The sequence below is a fragment of the Oryx dammah genome, unplaced genomic scaffold (assembly GCF_014754425.2).
Source record: "Oryx dammah isolate SB20612 unplaced genomic scaffold, SCBI_Odam_1.1 HiC_scaffold_29, whole genome shotgun sequence".
Classification (NCBI taxonomy): domain Eukaryota; kingdom Metazoa; phylum Chordata; class Mammalia; order Artiodactyla; family Bovidae; genus Oryx; species Oryx dammah.
Genome location: NW_024070213.1, coordinates 12,732,911 through 12,757,376, shown reverse-complemented (window position 1 = coordinate 12,757,376; position 24,466 = coordinate 12,732,911). Strand labels below are relative to the sequence as shown.

At 46.0% G+C, this 24,466-nt stretch overlaps 1 protein-coding gene across 4 annotated transcripts in view; it reads right to left on the bottom strand.

Moving 5' to 3' along the window:
- Positions 1–24,061, bottom strand: part of SLC6A13 (solute carrier family 6 member 13) — a 38,805-nt gene extending 14,744 nt beyond the window's left edge. For all 4 annotated transcript variants that reach the window (XR_005719757.1, XM_040233714.1, XM_040233715.1 and 1 more), the window contains exons 1-6: positions 23,986–24,061; positions 21,038–21,244; positions 6,828–6,962; positions 3,839–3,979; positions 994–1,078; positions 289–421 (exon numbers count right to left, since the gene is read on the bottom strand). Coding sequence is in view for 3 of the 4 variants with exons in the window: in XM_040233714.1 (XP_040089648.1) it covers positions 289–421; positions 994–1,078; positions 3,839–3,979; positions 6,828–6,962; positions 21,038–21,239 (696 nt within the window). In the remaining variant the exon portion in view is untranslated. The remainder of the gene's footprint in view (positions 1–288; positions 422–993; positions 1,079–3,838; positions 3,980–6,827; positions 6,963–21,037; positions 21,245–23,985) is intronic.
- Between the last annotated feature and the right edge of the window lie 405 nt (positions 24,062–24,466).

The following is a 24,466-nucleotide window of genomic DNA, read 5'->3' as shown; positions in this document are numbered from 1 at the left end:
CTGTCTCCCCCTCCCCCTCTCTGTCTCCCCCTCCCCACTCTGTCTCCCCACCATCTCTCTGTCTCCCCTTCCCTCTCTGTCTTTATTCCATTTCACTTCCCAAATAGAAGGATATGTGACTGAGGCCACGAGAGGCACAGAATCAAGCAAGCGAGCGCCAAGCAATCTTCGTGGGGTCATTCCCTCCCATCCCCGACTAGGAACAACTTGAACCCCTGGGTGGCTGAGCCCCCCAGCAAGGGCAGAGGGTCCCAGGAAGGGAGGGGCCCGGGTCTCTCTGACACAGACCTTGCCCGTGGACTTGACACCCTTCCAGATGCAGAAGTAGCAGACGACCCAGGCGAGCAGGAGGCACAGAGCCAGCTCCCAGCGCAGGGCCCCCAGGTGCTGGATGCCCTCTGAGATCTTCAAGACCCGCCGCCTAGGGAGAGAGGGGTGAGCTGCCGGCCTCAGCTCCCTGGGCAGCAGAGCTGGGCCTCTCTCTCTGATCTGCAAAAGGCCCACTGGCTCTTTACTCTGAACCGTGAGGCTCACCTTTGTCCAGAGATGGGGATAGACAGACAGGGAGGCAAAGACAAACTGTCCCCGGGTAAGTTTATTCTGCCAGGCCGAGTGCAACTGAACCCAGAGAAGAGGATGCAAACATAGTCTCTCAGCTGGACTGTGAAGATGCTTTGATGTTAGGAATCACATCTTAGGTGAATGTCAGTATCTGGGGGGAGGAGCAGTAGAGGTAACTGACAAGGAGCTGGGGAGGAGGGTGGACACTTATGGGGGTGGCCCCGGGGGAAGAGAGGCGGGCCGGGCCTGAGAACAGTCCGGCATTAACCACAGATATGGGCAAAAAGGAAGAGCCACTTGGATGGTGGGGCCACCAAAGGAGGAAGCAGCAGTTCATTCCTTGCCGTCTGTGGAGTCACCACTGTTTGAACTCACCCCCGTGCCCTGGACAAACCATCCACACTGGATGAAGGGAGAAACGGCCTCACTTACTCCCAGAACTCAATGACGGGAGAGGTGGCATTCTCAGCCGTTGTGTTCAGAGAGCCATTGGTCCTCTGGAACTCCACGCAGCGCTCTGTGGGCGGCCAGGGGTCAGGGGAGCAAGAGAAAGATCACTGGCCAGTGTCACCAGAGAGTAGGGGGAACTTTAGGAGATTGGGAAGGAAGGCGTCTGGGCTGAAGTTATCTAAACAAAACAGTCTCACAATGAGACACGAAAGACATAATAACCTCATCAAACCCATGGCACCCTTTCCCACTTCTCCATGGCAGATGGGGTGGGGGGTGGGATGGGGGGGTGGGTGGCTGCTGCACATTCTAATTAAAGCAAGACCAGGCAGCATCAGCAAAGATGCTTTGCACACTGCTTCAAACAGACAAGTATTTCTGGGCCGCCGTCCTGGATGGGCTCACGACCTTTGAGGAAGTCAGGACACCATCCAGGAAAGTGGTGCAGTCAGGCTAAGAGCAGGGGTACAGGTCAGGAGGCTCTGGCTTGAACCCCACTCTCCACCCATCCCCACTCCCCGCCCCCGCAACCCCAGGTTATTTACCGAGAGGCTCTCTAAGCCTCAGTCCTTTCGGCTCTAAATGTACATGAGAAGAGCCGTGTGCAAGGCTGATAAGGGGATTAAGTGAAAATGAGACTCCAGGGAGCTCCATAAATAGTGGCTCTCAATTACCCCTCTATGCCTTCAGACTTTTCACAAAGTGTTCACACCCTTCTTTGCGTTTTATCAGGACAACAATCCTGCGAAATACTAAGATAGCATTTTCCCCACCATGCATGAGAAAGCGAATCTTCTCAGAGATGACTTGTCATCACCCATCTGTGAGGAAGTGAGGGCTGGGGTCCTGCTCAGCAAAGTGTGTTAAGTTCCACCTGCAGAGGATCTGGGAACTGAGGACTGCCCTGGGGGTCCAGTGGTTAAGAATCCCCCTTCCAGTGCAGGGGACTCCCCTGGGTGGGGAACTGGTCCCTAGTCAGGCTTCCCTGGTAACTCAGCTGCTAAAGAATCCACCTGCAATGCAGGAGATCCTGGTTTGATTCCTGGGTCAGGAAGATTCCCTGGAAAGGGATAGGCTACCCACTCCAGTATTCTTAGGGTTTCCTGGTGGCTCAGCTGGTAAAGAATCTGCCTGCAATGCAGGAGACCTGGATTCCATCCCTGGGTTGGGAAGATTCCCCTGGAGGAGGGCATGGCAACCTACTCCAGTATACTTGCCTAGAGAATCCCCATGGAAAGAGGAGACTGACAGGCTATACAGTCCATGGCGTCGCAAAGAGTTGGACATGACTGAGCGACTAAGCACATACAGCACAGGGAACTAAGATCCCACACGCCTAGGAGCAACTAAGCCTGTGGGCCACAACTAGAGAGCCCATGAGCAGCAGCAAAGACCCAACAGCCAAATATTAAAAAAAAAAAAAAAAAGGTGGGGGGGAGGGGAAGGGGAAATAAAGAGAGGAGAAGAAAAAACACAATAAAGAAAACATCCGAACAGAACAGATTTTTTAAAACTTGATTCATTCCACAAATATATTTTGAGAGCTCAGGATATAGCACACAGCACTAAGCGCAAACCAAACCAACAAAGAGAAAAAGCCGGGTGAATGCTAGGGCCTAGGGCCGGGACAGGCACTAGCAGACACATTGAGCAGAACCTAGTGGATCAATGACCCTCAGGGAGGGACATCCAGGATTGAAAGTAGTGGCACGGAGGTGGTGGCAGAGAGGAACAAAGGAAGGAAGGCCTGGAGAGACAGCACACAGTTTGGGGGCGAAGGGGGGCCTTGTGGCTGCTGGGTCAGAGAGTAACCAAGGACGTTCATCACCCCAGGCGGTTCTTCTAGACAGCACTACTCTAGGTAACTTTTAATTTTATCTTTAATTTAATGTTTACTTTCTATTCATTAGACTCAGGAGTTCTACGGCCTTATGGGCTCCTGTCTTAAAATGGAACCACAGGAGAGTTGCTATTATAAATGATAGAGATACTGTATAAAATGGCGTATCCCCTGGTTCAGTCCAGATGAACCGGGAGTTGAAAAGGCCTAAAATAACATCAGAAAGAAGACATGAGAAACAAATAAATGAAATAATATATACATATATATTATATATAATATATACATATATTGTATACAATATATACGTATATACAATATATGTATTGTATACAATATATACACATATCAAACTAACCATGCCTTAGATCACATAAAGGGCTAAACTGCACAAAATGAAGTCAGTTCTGTCTTCATAATACATGCATTTGTAATGTGTTTGATGGAACCCATGAATTTTTTACAAAGTCTGTAGGGCTTTTCTGGTGGCTCAGTGGATTGTGGGTTTGATCCCTGAGTCGGGATGATTCTGCATGCTGAAGAACAACTAGGCCTGTGTGTCACGACTACAGAGCCTGTGCTCCAGAGCCCGGAAGCCGAAACTACTGAGCCCAGGTGCTGCAGCTACCGAACCCTGTGTGCCTAGAGCCCGTGCTCCCCAGCAAGAGAAGCCACCGCAATGAGAAACCCAGGCACCGGAATTAGAGAGTAGCCACCGCTTACCACAACAAGAGAAAAGCGCTTGCAGCAGCAAAGACCCAGCACAAGCAAACAATAAGTAAGTAAAATTGCTTTTAAAAAAAAGGCCTGTGACATTTTCCCTGTGATGCTGGTGGATTCTCGCTCTTATCTTCGGTGTAAGACCTCCGTGATGTCCTTGGAAGATTTCTAGAGCATCCCAAGTACGGGGTCAGGTCCCAGGTCCCAGGGTAGAAGAACGATCCCTCTCCCCAGTCACCGCGGCCAAGCAGGAGGGGGTGACCTCACCCGTGTTCCAGTCGTGGCGGCAGCTCCCCCAGGGCAGGTCGACGGTAAAGCTGCTGAAGAGGTAGAAGAGGGCCCAGGCCAGGACTATGATGTAGTAGACATTGAGGAGGGTGGCGATCATCTGGGAGGCGTAGCCGATGCCTGGAGGGGGCGGGGAGGGCAGACGGGGCTGGGGCACCGGGCAGGTGTCTCACTCTCCTGCCCACCCCTGCTCGGGAGGGGGTTTGTGCTCCACTGGGAGTGTCCTGAGACGTGGGATTGGGGACCCGGGCTTCCTGCTCTCCTCCCCAGCCCTGCTGCCCTGCCCTGCTTCCCATGAACTCGCATCAGTCTCAGTGCTGAAACTTCACTGGTTCCAATCCCAAGTTATTTTACACACGTGTAAGGCTAACTCCGAGATTCCAACAGCTTATGTTCCCTGGAATTCATCTGATCTATTTCTGAAATATAAAAACATGTGCTAAGAGCAGGACGAGACAGTTCATGGAGGAGCAAGTGCACGTAGTGAAAGAACGTCCTCAAAATGCCCTCATGCTCCCTCATCCTAGGTGTGCAAACTGAAACAAGGAGGGGGTAACATTCTGCATCCGTAACACACCAAACATTTCTACAGATGCTGTCATTCGGTGAGTTCCAAACTTGTCCACATATTAGGAGAATTACCTGGAGATATTTTTTAAATTCCAAAGCCCAGTCTAGATGCCAGACCAATTTAATCACAACCTCTGGGGGTGGGGTACAGGCCTCAGGATGTTTTGAAGGTCCTGGGGTATTTCCAATGTTCCGACAAGTTTGGGAACTAGGGTCATAACTCAGAGCTGTTAAAGATATGGGAGAAAGTCCTTACTCAAGTTCAGTGACTCTGCGTCAGTATAACACTTTCATAAGCCAGATCAAGAGACATCAACTTGGTTGTCCATTTGATCCTATGATTCTGAACTTGGGAATTTATCCCAAAGAAATAATTTCAAAAAGAGGGGGGCTATTTCTACCAAGATACATGATAGCAGGGTATAACAATTTTATAAGTGATCAAAAATAAGCATAAATTTTGATATATGCATCTGATGAAAGTTTATGCAACTCAATGATTGCTGTGTAGAAAATGGAAAATAACACTAACTAAAACAGAAACACAAATAAGTAGGAAAAAATTCTTAAAAATAAAAACAAAAAAAGAAAAACGAAGAAAAAAACTGTATATTTCAAACTAATAGACACATAAATTTTAATATAGAGAAAGAAATAAATAGTGAAATAAATCTCTCCAAACTACAAACAACCCAAATGTTCTTCAATGGCTGAATGGTTAAATAAATCATAGTACCTTCATCCATGCCATGGAATACAGCTCAGTAATAAAAAGGAATGAACCACTGATACCAGGAGCTTCCCAGGTGGCACTAGTGGTAAAGAACCTGCCTGCCAATACAGAAGAGCTAAGAGACTCGGGTTTGATCCCTGGGTTGGGAAGAGCCCTTGGAGGAGGGCACGGCAACCCACTCCAGTATTCTTGCCTGGAGAATCCCATGGACAGAGGAGCCTGGAGGGGCTAGTCCATGGGGTCACAGAGTCGGAAACAACTGAAGTGACTTAGCGCGCGCGCACACACACACACACACACACACACACACACACACACATACACTTGATACCAGAGCAATCTGGGTTTATCTCCAGGGCATGATGCTGAGTGAAACGGTGGATCTCAAAAGTCACACACTGCATGACTCCATTTATATAGCGTTCCCCAACGACAGAATCACAGAGATAGAGAACAGATTGATTAGGTTAGGGATGAGGGCAGGGAGGGGGTAAAAGTGACTGTAAAGGGGCAGTGGAGTGGAGGTCTTTGTAGTCATGGAACAGTGGTGGTGGTCGCACACATCCACACAAGTGATACAATTATACACAATTACACAAACATACCCTCACACAAGCGAGTGCATGGAAACGGGTGAAACCTGAACAAAGTCTGTGGATGGTACCAATGCCCATTTCCAGGTTTTGACATTGTTCCATAGCTATATAAAATTTTTACAATGAAGAAAAACTGGCTGATGGGTACACGTGACACTCCTGGGCTACTTTTGCAACTTTCTGTGAACATATAATTATTTCAAAATGGAAATTTAAAGAAAATCCTAAAGAGAGAAGAATATTAAAATATAACACCCTAAGTAACTGCTGTGTCAAGATAGTAAAATTATTTATTTATTTATTTTGGCGGTGCCTTGAGGCTTGTGGGATCTTAGTTCCCCAACCAGGGACTGAACCCAGGCCCCCAGCAGTGTAAGTGTGGAGTCTACTTAATCACTGGACCACCAAGAAAGTCCAAAGATAGTAGAATTATTAATGGATTTTTTTTCTCATTAAAATTCTTTTTAGAGACTTCCTTGACTGTCCAGTGGTTAGGACTCTGTACTCTCACTGCCAAGGGCCTGGGCTCAATCCCCAGCTGGGGAACTAAAATGCCACAAGCTGCATGGCACAGCCAAAAACAAAATCCCCAAACTAAAAGCAAATTAAAAAACAAACAAAATCTCTTTTTAAATGCTTTCCATTGATTAAATATGTTTTTAAAAGCACAAAATTATTTGTATGTATTGCAAAATACATACAGGTACAGCTAAAATAGCTTTGCATTCTACTTATTAGCTAAAGCCTTTGTGCCACCTTCAACCCCATCTTCTCCTCCATCCTCTGCTGGGCTGAGTGACTAGTTCTGTCTTGGGCACACAAGTGGAGTTGTTCAGTTACTCAGTTGTGTCTGACTGTGACCCCATGAACAGCAGTACGCAAGGCTTCCCTGTCCTTCACTCTCTCCCTGAGCTTGCTCAAACTCATGCCCACTGAGTCACAAGTGTAAGGTTTAACATAAAGACCCAGGGGCTTATCTCCATTAGCACTGCTGCTGAACCCCCTAGTTCTTCCAAATGCAGTTTATAACCTGGTGCAGAGACTCTGGTGTCAGGCACGAGCGACTCACCCTCAAAGATGGGGCAGATTTTCCTCCAGGCTGTGATGCCCCCCTGACTGGTGTACTGGCCCAGCGCCGTCTCCAGGAGGAAGACAGGAATGCCGCAGGTAAAGAGGAAGATGAGGTAGGGGATGAAGAAGGCACCTGCAGGCGGGAGACAGGCTGTGTGTTCCTTGGCAGTGGCCTTCTTGTGGTCCAAGTCCAGCTCCTCCCACCTCCACTGCTCCTAAGGCGGGGGTCGGGGGGTGCTGTGAAGAACTGGGAACACTGGTCTAGATGTCTGGAACCAGGCAGAGGTCAAGTGTCACCAGGTTACTTAGGACTGGCCAGTCCCTTTCTTCACTCTGAAATTTCCGTCTATACTTACCAAGGTGTACTTCCCATCAACTTCAGTTATCGCCTAAAAAACACATAACCTGTGGCCATAGAAGGAGCTCCTGGAATCCCAGAAACCACGAGCATTCACAGAGCCCACAGTCCAGCATGTGTCGAAGAAATGATTGCTCTCGATGCCAGAGAGGGATTTTTAGCAGACTGCAGTCAGATTTCCTTTTAGTAATCCTTTCTGTTTTCACAGTCATTGGCTTAGACAAGTCTACTGACTCCAGAAACGCTGGCATTCTCTCCACCCTAGACCTCTATCTGCTGGCATCAGGGCAAGGAGTTCACAGGACAGAGTCCCAGGGAGCAGAGATGTGCACAGAGAGGGACTTCCCTGGTGGTCCAGCGGTCAAGAATCAGCCTGCCAGTGCAGGGGACTCAGGTTCAATCCCTCATCAGGGAACTATTATCTCTCATGCCTTGGGGGCATCTAAGCACACCACGACTAGAGGGCCTGAGCACTACAGTGAAGACCCAGCACAGACAAAAAAGAAAAAAAAAATGTGCATAGGGAGACCCAAATATCTGCAGAGGGTCCCCTACTAGCTTGCAGCTGAGTACTGGTCAGTACATATGTGTGAGGAAATCACCCAGGGAAGGGAAACTATCTCTCAAAAGGATTGAATCCAGTGGTGCTTATGCAGGGGACATTCCAAACGTTTAAGAAGAAATAATTCCAGTTCTATAGAAACTCTTCCAGAGAATGTAAAAGGAATTCTTTCCAACTGATTCTACAAAGCTAGCATTACCCTGATAAGAAAAGCAGGCAAAGACAAGAAAAGAAAACTATAGGTCAAACTTTGATGAACACAGATGCAAAATTCTAAAAAATTTTTAGCAAATCAGATCCAACAACATGTATTAATAAAAAGGATAATATGTTACATAGTGGGGTTTATCTCAGGAATACAAAATTAACATTCAAAAAATCAATCTGTGTATCATATTAATAAATTTAAAGACAAAAAACCATATAATCACTTCAACAAATCCAAGAAAGGCATTTGACAAAATCTAACAGCTATTTGTGATTTAAAAAAAAAAAAAAAACTCTCAGCAAATGATGAATAGAAGGAAACCCTCAATCTGAAAATAAGGCATTTACAAAACATCTGCAGATAATATCTACAAATAATGGTGAAACATTGCTTAACTTCTGAGATCAAGAACAAGACAAGGGTGTCTAGTCTTACTATTTCTTACCATTCCTATTAAATACTGTTTCCATCAGTATTGATTCTAGTCAAGGCAATAAGGCAAAAAAAAAAAAAAAAGGATGACAGCCTGTCTAGAATGCCCTCTGGGGTCTGAAGCAAATTCACAGAAGCAGAGTATAGACTGGTGATTACCAGGGTCTGAGGAAGGGGAAACAGGGAGGTATTGGGCAAAGGGTACAAAGTTTCTGTTACCTACAATGAATATGCCCTAGAGCTCTATTGTGACCACAGTGCCTGTAGTGAACAATATCTAATTGCTTTCTTAAAACTGTGCTGAGAAGGAGGAGGGGCTGCACCAGCTAACAGGACACACAAACTTCTGGAACACCTACCACCAGCAGCAGGAGAAGCTTCCTATATCTGCTTGATGGAACTACTCAGCTGGATTCCTGGACTTCTGCAAAGGCTCTCTCATCCACGGGTCTGAGTGTTCTCTGGGGGGCCATGCTGAAGGGCAGGAGCCAGGTAACAAGGCATTGCAGGTTCTGCTGCCAGGGATGAGCCTATATACCTATTCTTGCTCTGAGGAGATTGCTTCAACTTCTGTACACATCAGAATAGGTTAGACCTATGCTGTAGTACCTATTATTCTGCCAAATCTCAGTGGTTAGACAAAGCAAAGGTGTATTTCTTGAGTTGCTGGGAGTGGCTGAAGCAGTGAGGAAACTGAGGCACAGAGAAGTCAAGGAATTGGCTTGAGCTCATCTGAGTGACTTCTGACTTGAGCTTGCAGTGTGCTTTGAGAGATGCCCTACCAGATCACCTCACACTTTCGTCCCTTGGTACCACCCATTAGCAACCGTAGTGAAAGATCAAGCCCTGAGCCTTTGGAGTGGGAGCACTGACTCCAAGACCCAACCAGAGAACTAACCCTAGGGAGTATCAAATAGTGAAAACTCACACAAAGGAAGCCACTTGAACACAAGACCTGGCATCATCCAACCATCAGTAGCACCCTGTGCAGGATGCCTCATCTAAACAACAGACAAAACAAAACTACAGGTGTAATCATCAGCAGACAGGATTACCACCTCACCCAGCCTTGCCCATCAGAGGAAAAACAAACAAACAAAAGCTCAACACAAATCTCACCCTATAGGAAGCTAACACAAACCACTGGACCAACCTTAGGAGGGCAGAAACCAAAAGGAAGAGAGAATTCAACCTTGAAGCCTGGGAAAAGGAGACCTTAAGCACAATAAGTTAAAAAAAAATAATGAAAAGGCAGAGAAACACTACACAAATGAAGGAACAAACTAGAAACACAGAACTCCAAATAAATGGAGAGGAAATGGGCAAACTACCTGAAAAGAATTCAGAATAATGACAGCAAAGATGATCAAAAACCTTGAAAACAAAATGGAGAAAATGCAAGAATCAATCAACAAAGACCTAGAAGAATTAAAGAATAAACATACAAACAACACGATTACTGAAATTAAAAATACTCTGGAAGGAATCAATAGCAGAATATCTGAAGCAGAAGAAGGACTCTGAGCTGGAAGATAAAACGGTGGCAATAACTTCTGAAGAGCAGAATAAAGTCAAAAGGATGAAAAGAACTGAGGATAGTCTCAGACACCTCTGGGACAACATCAAACACACCAACATTCAAATTATAGGGGTCTCAGAAGAAGAAGAAGAGAAAAAGAAAGGATATGAGAAAATTTTTGAAGAGATTATAGTTGAAAGTTTTCCCAACATGGAAAAGGAAATAGTCAATGAAGTCCAAGAGGCACAAGGAGTCCCATACAGGATAAACCCAAGGAGAAACACACCAAGGCACATACTAATCAAACTAACAAAGATTAAACACAAAGAAAGAATATTAAAAGCAGCAAGGGAGAGGCAACAAGTGACATACAAGGGAAACTCCAAATGCTTAACAACTGATCTTTCAGCAGAAACTCTGCAGGCCAGAAGGGAATGGCAGGATATATTTAAAGTACTGAAAGGGAAAAATCTATAACCAAGATTACTGTACCTGGCAAGGATCTCATTCAAAACTGATGGAGAAATAGAAAGCTTTTCAGACAAGCAACAATTAAGAGGATTCAGTACCATCAAACCAGCTTTACAACAAATACTGAAAGAACTTATATAGTCAAGAAATACAACAGAAGAAAAAAGATCTACAAAATCAACCCCAAACAATTAAGAAAATGGCAATAGGAACATATATATCAATAATTACTTTAAATGTAAATGGATTAATGCTCCAACCAAAAGACACAGACTGGCTGAATGGATAAAAAAAAAAAAAAAGGCCCATATATATGCTGTCTACAAGAAACCCACTTCAGACCTAAAGACACATATAGACTGAAAGTAAGAGGATGGAAAAATATATTCCATGCAAATGAGAAGCAAAAGAAAGCTGGAGTAGCAATCCTCATATCAGACAAAATAGACCTTAAAATAAAGAAGATTACAAGAGATAAGGAAGGACACTACATAATGATCCAGGGATCAATCCAAGAGGAAGACATAACAATTGTAAATACCTATGCACCCAGCATAGGAGCACCTCAATACATAAGACAAACACTAACAGACATAAAAGGAGAAATTGACAGTAACACAATAATAGTAGGAGACTGACACCCCACTCATACCAAAGGACAGATCGTCAAAACAGAAAATTAATAAGGAAACACAAGTCTTAAATGATACATCAGATGAAATGGATCTCATTGATATCTTCAGGACATTCCATCCAAATGCAGAAGAATACACCTCCTTCTCAAGTGCACGTGGAACATTCTCCAGGATAGACCACATCTTGGGTCACAAATCAAACCTCAGTAAATTTAAGAAAATTGAAATCATATCAAGCATCTTCTCTGACCACAACACCATGAGACTAGATATCAATTAGAAGAAAAAACTGTAAGAAACACAAACACATGGAGATCAATCAACACGTTTCTAAATAACCAACAGGTTACTGAAGAAATCAAAAGGGAAATCAAAACATTTCTAGAAACAAATGACAATGAAAACACGACAACTCAAAACCTATGGGATGCAACAAAAGCAGTTCTAAGAGGAAAGATTATAGCAATACAATCCTATCTCAAGAAACAAGAAAAACATCAAATAGACAACCTAACTTTACACCTAAAACAACTGGAAAAAGAAGAACAAAAACCCCCCAAAATTAGTAGAAGGAAAGAAATCATAAAGATCCGAGCAGAAATAATTGAAAAATAAATGAAAGAAACAATAGTAAAAATTAATAAAACTAAAATCTGGTTCTTTGAGAAGATAAACAAAATTGACAAACCTCTAGCCAGACTCATCAAGAAAAAAGGAAGAATCAAATCAACAACATTAGAAATGAAAAAGAAGGGGTTACAACAGACAGTACAGAAATACAGAGTAATATTAGAGACTATCGTGAACAACTATATGGCAGTAAAATCAGTAACCTGGGAGAAATGGACAGATTCTTAGAAAAGTTCAGTCTTCCAAGACTGAACCGGGAAGAAATAGAAATTATGAACAACACAATTACAAACACTAAAATTGAAGCTGTGATCAAAAATCTCCCCCCAAAATCAAAAGCCCAGGGTCAAATGGCTTCACGGGAGAATTCTATCAAACATTTAGAGAAAAGCTAATGCCCATCCTTCTAAAACTCTTTCAAAAAATTGCAGAGGAAGGAACACTTCCAAACTCATTCTATGAGTCCACCATCACCCTGATACCAAAACCAGACAGACAAAAAAAGAAAACTATAGGCTAATATCACTGATGAACATAGATGCAAAATCTACAACAAAATTTTAGCAAACAGAATTCAGCAACACATCAAAAAGCTCATACCCCATGACCAAGTTGGGTTTATTCCAGGGATGCAAGGATTCTTCAGTATACACAAATCAATCAATGTGATATACCATATTAACAAATTGAAAGATAAAAACCATATGATAATCTCAATAGATGCAGAAAAAGCCATTGACAAAATTCAGCACCCATTTATGATTAAAACTTTTCCAAAAAAAATGGGCACAGAAGGGACCTACCTCAACATAGTAATGGCTGTATATGATAAGCCTACAGCGAACATTGTTCTCAATGGTGAAAAACTAAAAGCATCTCCCCTAAGATGAGGAACAAGACAAGGGTGTCCACTTTCACCACTGTTATTCAACATAGTTCTGGAAGTCCTAGCTACACCCATCAGAGAAGAAAAAGAAATAAAAGGAATCCAGATTGGAAAAGAAGTAAAGCTTTCACTGTTTGCAGATGACATGATACTGTACATAGAAAACCCTAAAGATAGTATCAAAAAATTAGAGCTAATCAGTGAATTTAGCAAAACTGTAGGATACAAAATCAATACACAGAAATCACTTGCATTTCTATATGCTAACAATGAAAAATCAGAGAGAGAAATTAAGGAATCAATCCCATTCACCATTGCAACAAAAAGAATTAAATGTCTAAGAATAAACCTACCTAAGGAGACACAAGAACTGTACACAGAAAATTATAAGACACTGGTGAAAGAAATCAAAGCCGAAATAAGCAGATGGAGAGAGAGTCCATGTTCCTGGGTAGGATAGTCCATGTTCCTTAAATATTGTGAAAATGACTACACTGCCAAATGCAATCTACAGATTCAATGCGATCCCTATCAAATTACCAATGGCATTTTTCACAGAACTAGAATAAAAAATTTCACAGTTCATATGGAAACACGAAAGACCCTGAAGAGCCAAAGCAGTCTTGAAAAAGAAGAATGGAAGTGGAGTAATAAACTTTCCTCTCTTCAGATTATACTACAAAGCTACAGTCATCAACACAGTACAGTACTGGCACAAAAACAGAAATATAGACCAATGGAACAAGATAGAAAACCCAGAAATAAACCCATGCACCTACGGGTACCTTATTTTTGACAAAGGAAGCAAGAATATACAGTGGGGCAAAGACAGCCTCTTCAATAAATGGTGCTGGGAAAACTGGACAGCTACATGTAAAAGAATGAAATTTGAACACTTTCTAACACCATACACAAAGCTAAACTCAAAATGGATTAAAGACCTAAATGTAAGACCAGAAACTATAAAACTCTTAGAGGAAAACATAGGCAGAACACTCGATGACATAAATCAAAGCAAGACCCTCTATGACCCACCTCCTAGAGTAACGGAAATAAAAACAAAAGTAAACAAGTGGGATCTGATTAAACTTAAAAGCTTTTGCACAGCAAAGGAAACTATAAGCAAGGTGAAAAGACAGCCCTCAGAATGGGAGAAAATAATAACAAATGAAACAACTGACAAAGGATTAATTTCCAAAATATACAAGCAGCTCATACAACTCAATGCCAGAAAAACGAACCCAATCAAAAAATGGTCATTATAAATTTAAATAATGAGGTAATGCTACACACCAATTAAAATTTAAAAAGACAGAGCAGGAATTTCCCTGGTGGTTCAGTGGTTAAGACTCCATGCTCCCAATGTAAGGACTGCAGTTCCATCTCTGATCAGGAAACTAAGATCCCACAAGCCTCACATGTGCGTGGAGAAGCCAAAAAAAGTAAAAGAAAAAAAAGACTAAGTATTGGTGAAGATGTGGAAAAGCTGACACCCGCATACACCGTTGGCAGGAATGTAAAATGGCACAACTGTTTTGGAAAAGCGTTTGGCAATTTCTTAAAAAGTAAAGGTGCATTACCATATAATCCTGTCATTCCACACTTAAGTGTTTACTCAAGGGAGGTGAAAGCATATGTTTATACAAAGACTTGTATACAAATGTTCTTAGCAGATTCATCTGTAATACCTAAAACCTGGAAAGAACCCAAATGTCCATAAACAGGAGAAGAGATAAATGGCAGTCCACCCATCTAATGGAATGGTGGTCTAGTCACTAATTTGTGTCCAACTCTTGCGACCCCATGGACTGTAGCCTGCCAGGCTCCTCTGTCCGTGGGATTCTCGAGGCAAGAATATGGAATGGGTAGCCATTCCCTTCTCCAGGGAATCTTCCTGACCCAGGAACTGAACCCAGATCTCCTGCATTGCAGGTGGATTCTTTACTGACTGAGCTACAATACTATCCAGCAATAACAAGAAAGGAACTACTGAGACATGAAAAAGATGGAAGAATCTCAAAGTAATTATGCTAAGTCAAAGAAGCCAAGTCATGATTCCATTTATAGACAAGTCTAAGAAATGCAAACTAGCATACAGGGACAGCATGGATAAAGAAAATGCTATACGTATAGTGGGGTATTATTCAGCCATAAGACAGAGGGAAATTCCATGCTTTGCTACCATGGATGGACCTTGAGTTATCATGCTAAGTGACATAAGTTATACAGAGAAAGTAAAGTAAATATATTGTGTGTTCTCACTTATATGTGGGATCTCAAAATAGATTCATCAAGGCAGAGAGTAGAATGGTGGTTGCCAGAGGCTGGGGGTGGGAGACATGGGGAGATACTCAAAGGGTACACAGTTCATTATAAGATGAACATTTCCTGGGGCTAGAACTGTACAGTGTGGGGACTACAGTGAATGATACTGTTTCATATACTAGAAAGTTCTTAAGAGCGTAGATCTTAAAAGCTATCACCACCAAGAAAAGGTAATGATATGAACGAGTGGAACTGTTAACTAACCCTATTGTGGTAATGATTTTGCAATATATACTTGTATCAAATCATAATGTTGTATGCCTTAAACTTACATATATTATGTATCAGAAATAAATCAGTAAAGCTGGAAATAGTTACATCTTTGAAAAACAGAGACCTCCCTGGTGGTCCACTGATTAAGACTTCACTTTCTAAAGCAGGAGATGCAGGTTCAATTCCTAATTAGAGAGTTAAGATTCCACATGCCTCTCAGCCCCCAAAAAACCAAAACATAAAAAAAATAAAACAGAAGCAATGTTGTAACAAATTCAATAAAGACTTTAAGAATGGTCTACATCAAAAATCTTTAAAAAACAAAATAGGTTTGTGGTTGCATTGAGATGGGGTTGCAGAAGTTGGGGGTGGGAGAAAGGGTCAGGAAGCAATTTGAGGGAGTGATGGATATATTCACAATCTTTTTTTTTTTATTTTAGTTTATATTTTGGCCATGCCATGCAGCATGTGGGATCTTAGTTCCCCAGCCAAGGATGAAACTTGTGCTCCCTGCAGTGGAAGCTTGGAGTCCTAACCACTGGATCACCTGCAAGTCCCCGTTAATTATCTTGATAGTGGTGACGGTCTCAAGGGTGTGTACCTATGGCAAAACTTATGTAGCTGTACACTTCAAATGTGTGCCATTTATTGTAAGCCAATTATACCATACTAAAATTGCTAAAACAAAAGTTGGTGGTGAGGAATCAACTCCTCCAGTTCTCTGCCTTCCAAGTCTCTTGGCGTGTAGTCCACGCGCATGATTCAAGCACTGAGGGAGACGCTTGGTGACTATAAGGGCAAAGAAAAATCATAAACAACTCAGGCAAGTAAGTACACAAATCAGTCCAAGGCTCACTGGGCAGGACGAGGGAATTAGGAAAGAGAGAATCCAGTAGCTGAAATGAACTGTCACTACTGAGAGTTAGAAACATCAAATAAAGAGAGCCAAGAGAGAGTGGGGGGCCAGGAGAGGAGTCGCCAAGCCCCTCCTCCCATCTCTATGCCACCTGCTCTTTCCCAATAAACCAAGCCAACGTTTAACTGCACCGGGCCTGGTGGTCGGTCTGTTCCCCTCCTCCTCTGCCTCCTTGAGCACCTGGGCAGCTGGCCGTAAGGGACAAAGTCCACACCCACCAGGCAGAGTCACTGGCCCCAAACTGGGGAGGGAGTTAGAGAAGGGATGGAGCCCAAGAGGGACCCGTGTGCCCACCACGGAGTCCTGGAGACACTGCCTGTTTCCTCACCCGAGCCGTAACCACCACCCCTGCAAGACATATCCAGTCCTGGAGAAGGAGAATGGAGTCATGGTTACCTGCTCCCCCAAAGCCCCCACTCAGTCTCCTCCCTCAATTTCCAAATGTCCTGGCATCATCCCCCATGGGATGCCAGAGACCACACACCCATCCTGGAAAAGCACCATTCTGCTAGACATCCGTCTCAGTAAGAGCGCATTCTGTGGCCTCACCTGTCATGTTCCAGGTGACAATTTTTTAAAAAATTTATTTATTTACTTGGCAACTCGGTCTTAGTTGCAGCTTGTGGGATCTATTTCCCTGACCAGGAATCAAACTCAGGCCCCCTGCACTGGGAGCTCAGAGTCTTAGCTCCTGAACCACCAGGGAAGTCCCTCCAGGTGACATTTTTTTTTTTAAGACAAACTGTTAAATGTTCCACATGAGTAACACAGCGGTGAGGATTCATGAATTATCACACGCTGTAATCAGCACTACTGAACCAATACTTGGCACTGAGTCACTAACTAAAAATGGTAACCAGTCGTCACATACTAATAACATAACCATGACTCTTGCATGAAGAAATGCGCTCCTTGTCTCTCTTTGCTCCTTAGTATCTACGGACATCCTCAGGGCACAATGGGACTGTCTAACACCCGTGGCAAAGGCGTCCTATGCGCTCTCTCTCCCTGATGTCTAGAGCTGGGGTTTGCTTGGCTGTGCCATCACCCCACAGCCATCCCTCTGAGATCCTGGTTTCTGAGTGGCCCAGCGGTGGCACATTCTGCTGTGGTCTCACTCGGGGTCTCCAGCCCCGGGCATCCTGGGTGTTGGGAAACTCAGAATGCTGGTAGCCCAGGGTCCAGGGAGCAGGAGAGGTTCCAGCTGAAGGCCCGGGTTCTGCAGCAACCAGGATCTGGGTATCCAGGTAGAGTCAGCAGTTATGTGAGAAAGAAGGACAGCAAAGAGACCTCAAGATTCTTAGCCTCGGAACTGGTCTGCTTCCGGCCTGAAGCCTCTGCCATCAGTTCTTAGCACCATAGACACAGAGATCGTGTTCAAGTGTAAGACTGGCCGCTCTGCTCAAACTCCTGCCCTGACTCCCCAGCCCTGGAGTGAAAGCCGAACCTCACAGTGGTTGACAAGCCCTGCATGACCCACCCCCTACAGTGACTCCCCTCCTTTGACTCCCCAGACACACCAGCAGCCGCCTTCTCTGAGGCCATTAAAACCTTTTGTTTCCTCTGCCCCAGGATGCACTCCCCACCTCCAATATGCCCAAGACTGGGTCTCACCCCTGACCCCAGAAGCTGTCACGCAAGTGTTCTCAGTGTGGCCGCCCCACCCTGCTCCAGTGATGCTCGGTGACTTCTGGTACGCTATGTCGTTTTCTTGTTTCCTAAGTTTACTGTCTGTCTTGCCCCACCCACACCCAGAATGAAAGCCCCACAAAAACAGGGAGGCGGTCTGTTCTGTTTTCGTTTTATCACCACAACTCAGAGTGGTTCCTAGCAGGTGGTGCGTTCTCAGTGTGTAACCACCGTTGGGAGACTTACATTGGTTGGCCTGATTCTCGAAAGTCATAGGGGCCAGGGGGTGGGGGCAAGTGCTCAGGGTGGACTGGCCACAATGCCTGGGCAAGGAGCGCACTTACCTAGAAGGCACCCCTTCTTTCCCCGTCTTCTGTTGGATGCTGATTTTATATATATATATATTTTTTAAGTTCTTGTGTCTTTTTTTTTTGGATGTGGACCATTTTTTAAGTGTTTATTGCATTTGTTACAATATTGCTTCTGTTTTGTGTTTTGGTTTCTTGACCATGAGGCATGTGGGATCTTGGCTCCCCAACCAGGGACTGAATCCACATCCTCTGCATTGAAAGCCCAAGTCCCAACCACCGGACTCGGTTTCTTCACACCGCTTTCTCAGCGTCTCTGGTTTTTAGCTACCGTGTTTCACTGTCGACATGTCCTCCATCATATTCTTAGCTCAGCCTTTCCCCTGCTCTGGGACTCACTTCTACTCTGATCTACCAAACCTCCAAGCTGGAAGGAACCAAAGACAGCACTTGCATTTTTAGTTTGGAACTGATGCTATGCTTTGGGGACGTCTTCCTCACTGAGCTCCCCAACCAGCAAACACTAGCAACGATAAGGTCCTCCCTTCCAAGCACAAAAGCGGCTATTTGCAGCTGTGAAGTTGGAGAAAGCACCCAGCAGAGGCAGGCTGATAGCACACGTGACCTTGAGGGGTTCACACCGCGACCCCAGCATCCTCAGAACCTGCTCAGAACCATTCTCGAATCCCCTGGGAGTCCCAGCCCTGATCTGAGGGCCACGAGTTTAAATAAAAACACTGAACTGGGAGGAGGGGATGAAACCTACCTAGGAGGCATCTGTCCTCCCCCTCCCCGCCCCTATCTCACGTGGGCAGTGAAGGGCCCTGTCACAAGGAGGTGTCTGGTCCCTTCCAGACCAAGGTGACGAGAAAAAGTGTGGGGTCTATGCTCTGAGGGGCCAAGGAGGGGTGAAGAGCACAGAAAGGGTGAGTCTGGGAACACCAGAAACCAGAAGAGCTGGCCTGTAGGTCCCCATCACGCCGGTAGAGGTGCCACCCGTGTGTCCACCCGCTGGCCCTGCGTGACTCAGGGCCTTCAGAGCAAAGCTGGGCATCAGCCTCCAGCCCCAGAGCCCCTCAGCGCACTTCCTCCAGCTGCCGTTGTCCATCAAGGAAAGAGAAGAGGAAGCCTGAGGCCTGGTGCCCCACTGGAGAAGAAGGGGTGGGAGGAAGGGCGATGGTGTCGGAATTTTGCAGATGGTCCCAGGACCCCAAAACAGCTCCTGGGGACCAGCGTGCTGGAGGAAGGGCCCTGCCCAGGGAGGAGGCAGCCACGTCCTACTTCCACGCCCCGGCTCCTTCCGTGAAGAATCAGGGGCTGTGGTCATGATCCCGGCCTGCATTTCCTTTTCTGAGACACAGCCACACACCCTCAGGCCACACAGACCTAAACAGGCCCCTGAAGCAGAGCTCAGGCGCAAACCTACTGGGGGACACCTCCCGTAGACAGGGTGACCCTGTGCTCCTGCCCTGGTCCCCTCTCCCCCTTCCTCAGCGCAGGGGTCCCCGCAGACCCCAGAATCCCTCCCCCACCTCTTCGTACCAGTCCTGCTAATTCCCAGGCCGACCTCTCGGTCCCATTCCAGAGCGGCTTGCAGAAAGCAGCTCACCTCCTAATCTTGCCGTGTGAGGAGCTAAGCTGGTCACCGGGTCCAGACACAGAGCCCCCAGGCCTGGCCTAGCTCCCCACCCCCTCTCCTCCCCAGACTAGCCGAATCTGACCACCCTAGGGCCCAAGGGTCTGAACAAGCTGTCGGAGGGTCCAGGGCTAGGTGGGGACCTCCTGCCTTCCCTAGAGATGCCGGCCGACCTAGCAAAGTCCTGCAGCTTCAGACTGCCTGCCAGAGAGTCTGGGGGAAGGAGAACACACCGGCCCACTCCCACCTGCTCTGGGAAAAATACAAATTAACCTCCGGTCCCCGGGCCAGTGCCCAGCTGCCACCATCCTGAGAGTATGAATGGGCTCAGGGCCTCTCTATATTCTCCTCCCTCCTGACCTCCCACCCCCACTCTGTGCTGTGGGCTTTCTCTCCCCAAAACCACTTTGACTGGGTTTACGCACGGGGAGGCTCCCACGCCCCCACCAAGGGTGAGTGTTGCATTAGGGTGCTCTAAAGTCCTCGTGGTCCATAACGTCCTACCCCTTCAGTCTTTCCCCGTGATCTGTCTTAGCATTTCCCTTCCTCCAGCCCAGACTGCAGCCCCAACCCGCCCCCAGAACCAGACCTGGGAGCCCAGTCCCGCTACGCTTTACCCACCGACGAGGAGACCTTCCAAACCCACTGCTCTTCCCAGAGGCCTTCAGCACCTGGGAAATCCCTCAGGGGCTCCCCAGAGACCTGGCAAGGGGGGGTTGCCTAAAAGAGAGTCCATGGTGGGAAAGTGACCCTCATTGCTAAGGGGGCAGTGGGATCACTGCAGGGCCTGAGAGGCAGGAAGGATCCAGAAAGGAACTGGAGTCCATGCTCCTCCACCCATACAAACATTTCAGTGGGAAAATAATAAAAGAAGAGTCACTGGGATCAAAGGTGATACGTGGTGCGGGCAGGGTGGGGCGGGGCGGGGGACAGGCATCTCGAGGTTGCAGAGACTCGAGGCCACGGGACAGCTGGGTGCCAACATCGCCCTCAGCACAGCCATGGATTCTGAGGCCCTTTGCCCACAACCTCCAGTCCTGACAACCACCTTGAGGGGCAGGAAGAACCGTCTCTGTTCTCAGTGCCCACCTGAGGTCCGAGGGCTTGCTCCAGGTCACAAGGAGTGAGTAGCAGAGCCAGAACCCAAACCCCCATCCATCTGGTCCCAGCCCACACCTGAGTTTCTCTGCTGCCACCATGGGCACCCAGGATGTCACCCCCATCTAAGAGCTTCTCCTGCAGGGTCCTGAGCGACTTCTAAGGGTTTTTCCAACTCCAGCATCCTCTGCATCTATGGAGCTCCCAAGAGTGCACTAGGTGCAGGAGATGGAGACAGCCTTGCGGGCGGGCGGGAAGGGTGCGGTGCCTCTCACCTCCCCGGTATTTGTAACAGAGGCAGGAAACCTCCATCCACTGCCCAGGCAGGAGGCGCCAGACGGGCACAGCTCTCCCCCACCACGCCCACCTCAAGTGAACTCACCTCCCCCGTTTTTGTAGCAGAGGTAGGGGAACCTCCAGACGTTACCCAACCCGATGATCTCCCCTGCCACGGACAGCAGGAACTCCATCTTGTTGCTCCACTGCCCTCGCTGCAGGGCACCATCCTCCGCCGCCTTTTCCACACCTGGGCACACTGGTTTGGTCTCTCCATTACTGGTGGTGCCCGAGACCCTGCTATCCATTCCCCCTGGAAGACAAGCAGGGCACTGTGCTACTGCTGGGGGCCGGGGGTGGGGGGCGGTGCCTAGAAAGAAAGCTTTCCCTTTCCCTTCCAGCAAATTCCCAAAGGAAAAGTGCCGGGGAGGAGAGTGACTCCTGCTGCTGTCTGCAGACCCGCACCCCCCCTTTGGCATGTCTGGTTGGTAAAGGCTGAGCGTATGTGTTCTCTTCCTGCTTCAGGAAGAAGGCACTGACTCTGAGGCACAGACATTGCACCCCTAGAAGGTGCTTCGGGTGGAGGCTTGTGGACATGGGGAGCCCACCTGCCCCGGGCTGTCTGAGTTCTCTCTGCCACTCTCCAACCAGCCTCATCTGCATAAGCATGTACCTCAGTCTCTCTATTCCGTATTCAAGGACAGTTGAAGGGATGGCATTTGTATGTATCCTTAAGCCACCGATTCTCCTTTGGGGAATTTACCCTATGGAGATAACTGTGACTCTGTGTAAACATTCAGCACTGAAGATGTTCATGCTTAAAACAATGAAAAATTAGAAAGCACATAAATGTTCAAATATGGTAACTGGGTTAATAAATTATGGCTCAGACAATGGACTACTATATAATCATTAAAAACTGTGCTGCAGAAGAAAGAAACAAAGAGGTGTTCACAAAATGTGAAGTGCAAACAGTTGTTACAAAATAGACCATGTGCCATGATGATGCTGGGAAAAATACCTTATAAAGTATTTGCATGCATGAAAATTAGGATATTCACCAAGATGTTTCTCTCTCAGCAGATGGGTTTTAGAGATATTTTCCTTACCTGTATTTTCTACATTTTCATCAAAAACATGTTTTATTTTATAAGAGGAATGTGAAAGTCAGATTTCTTAGATCCTTGCAAGAAGATGAGAAAGGTTGAGTAGAACCAGGGACCCTGAGTAAGATGAGCTGACCTTCCCAGGTCAGCCCTGCATCTCTCTCTGAGAGCAACATAAGAGGAAGACGACCCATGGGCTCCTTTTCTTTTCTGGTGATGCCAGCGCAGGACTCCGTTACCGCAGAGACGACAACATAAGATGAACGCAGAGCTACAGGCTATACCCTGCGTGCCCCTACTCTAGACTCGCACTGGGTTGAGGGTGAGATTGGACGTGGTCATGTTCAGAGAACAACTACTGTAGACCAGGCGCTTTACATGCCTTTATGTCATTCAGTCCACTTGGCCCCAGGATGTGATGGAGTTCCCTCTGCTTTGTAAGCAGGGAGCTGCCCATCAGAGAGGTTGGATGACATGTGTGCAGCCACGTAGCACAGCCAGGACCTGACCCCACAACGTCCTGCTCATTTAGCTACCTCCCTTGCTTACACTGGCTGGTGGGTTTAGCAGCGAGTCTAATGTAAGTATCTCATTGTATACAGCGGTCCCTTCTCTGCAGAAGTGGACACATGTGCTTCTTTCTACGCAACGCCCCCCTAGAAAAGTTCCTGGGAACAGAACTTTCTCACAAGAGCCCCATCTGGTCACAGAGCCTCCTGAAGCTCTGTCTCCCCAGTGGGGCTGCCCCGGGGGATCCAGAAAACCAGAGGGAGGTCAGGAATGTGCTGCTTATTTGATAAATGAGGGAACGGGCTCCAGAGACTGTGGGTTAAGAAGGAGAAACCCAAGTTGTTGGTCCCTAGAAGCTTCCCCAGTCCTTCTGAGATGGTCGCCTCTTATCTTGTGCAGGTTCTGGGCCCAATGGGAGTCTTCCAATGATTAAACACTACCCCCCTCACTTCTCTATCCCCCGCAGACCCCAGGAGAACAGAAGCCTACCCTAGGTCTCTTAGCCACGTTGATTAGCAGAGGCAGCATCGTGCGATTGAAGGGCAAGTCTGGATTCAAACCATAGCTCTGCGTCAGAGACCACCCAACTCCCAGGAAATGAATTCATCACGCTGAGCCTCTGTTTGCTTGTCTATAAAATGTCTCTTCACTTCATCTCCAGATTCCAGCTTTACTCTCCAAATGTAACTACTAACAACCGTGCAGTGAATATTTCTTCAGACTTTTCTATATGCAGATGTGTGTGTGTGTGTGTGTGTTGTGTGCGTGTGTATGTATTTGGGAAGTTTTTCTAACTGTCCAAAGTTTTATAATCTACACATCTTTATTCTAAATCACTGCCCATTCCAAGTCCTAAGCTGTGAAAGTGTAAGATAAATATGTGTTTAAGTTAATCTACACTTGACCAAAGAAACACCTACTCTTGATGGATTTATATAGGGGCATGACAGGATACGCTTAGCCATGAGGATTAAATGAAGAGATGTATATATACATATGTCTATTTCATATACATATATGTATATATATTTCATATATGTGTATATATATTCATACATATGTACACATATATATGTATACACACACACATATATATATGAAAGCACTTCATAGTATAACAGGCACTTGAATTTTTATTTTCTTTCAATCTTGTTTTATATTCTTTCAACTTTCAATCTTGTCTCAGAGCAGAGAGCCTTCATTTTCTTAGAAGTAAACCCAGATGTCTTCCCCTTTCATCTGGGGTCCTCTTTCTCCAAGTTACTTTGGTCCTTGAATCATCAGCCATCAAAGTTTCAGAAAGTCAAGAAAATAGCTAGTCTTTGTGTATCACACATAAATGTCATATTTTCTAGGAGAGGATCCCAAAACTGTAAGTCTTATGGATCCTACCCACCTGAAGTCTGACACCCAGAGAAAAAAAGAAAACAGCACCAACCTTAGTGTAGTTGCTGCCAGAGGTCCGGTCAGAGGGGAGAAGAATTATCTGGGGGAAGGGGAGGTGATGGCTATTTAAAGTGTGGTTCCCACTCCTCTGGCACTTGTAATTCTAAACTTGGCCCAGCCCACATTCCGCCCTTGTCCCCTCCCCTCAGCTCAAAGGCTCACCCTCGCTCACCCTTGAGTGCGAGCTGGTAGGCAGGACTCTCCCCCGGGTGACCTCAGGTCTCTGGAGAGGGATCCCGCCTTCTCTCTCTCTCTCATTCTGATTCAAGGGCTGCCATAAATCCACCAAGAGTAGGTGTTTCGTTGGTCAGGTGCTGTGTAGATTAACTTAAACGCATATTTATCTTACCATTTCACAATTTAGGACTTAGAATGGACAGTGATTTAGAATAAAGATGTGTAGATTATAGAACTTTGGACAGTTAGAAATACTTCCCAAACACACACATACACACTTATCTGCATACAGAAAA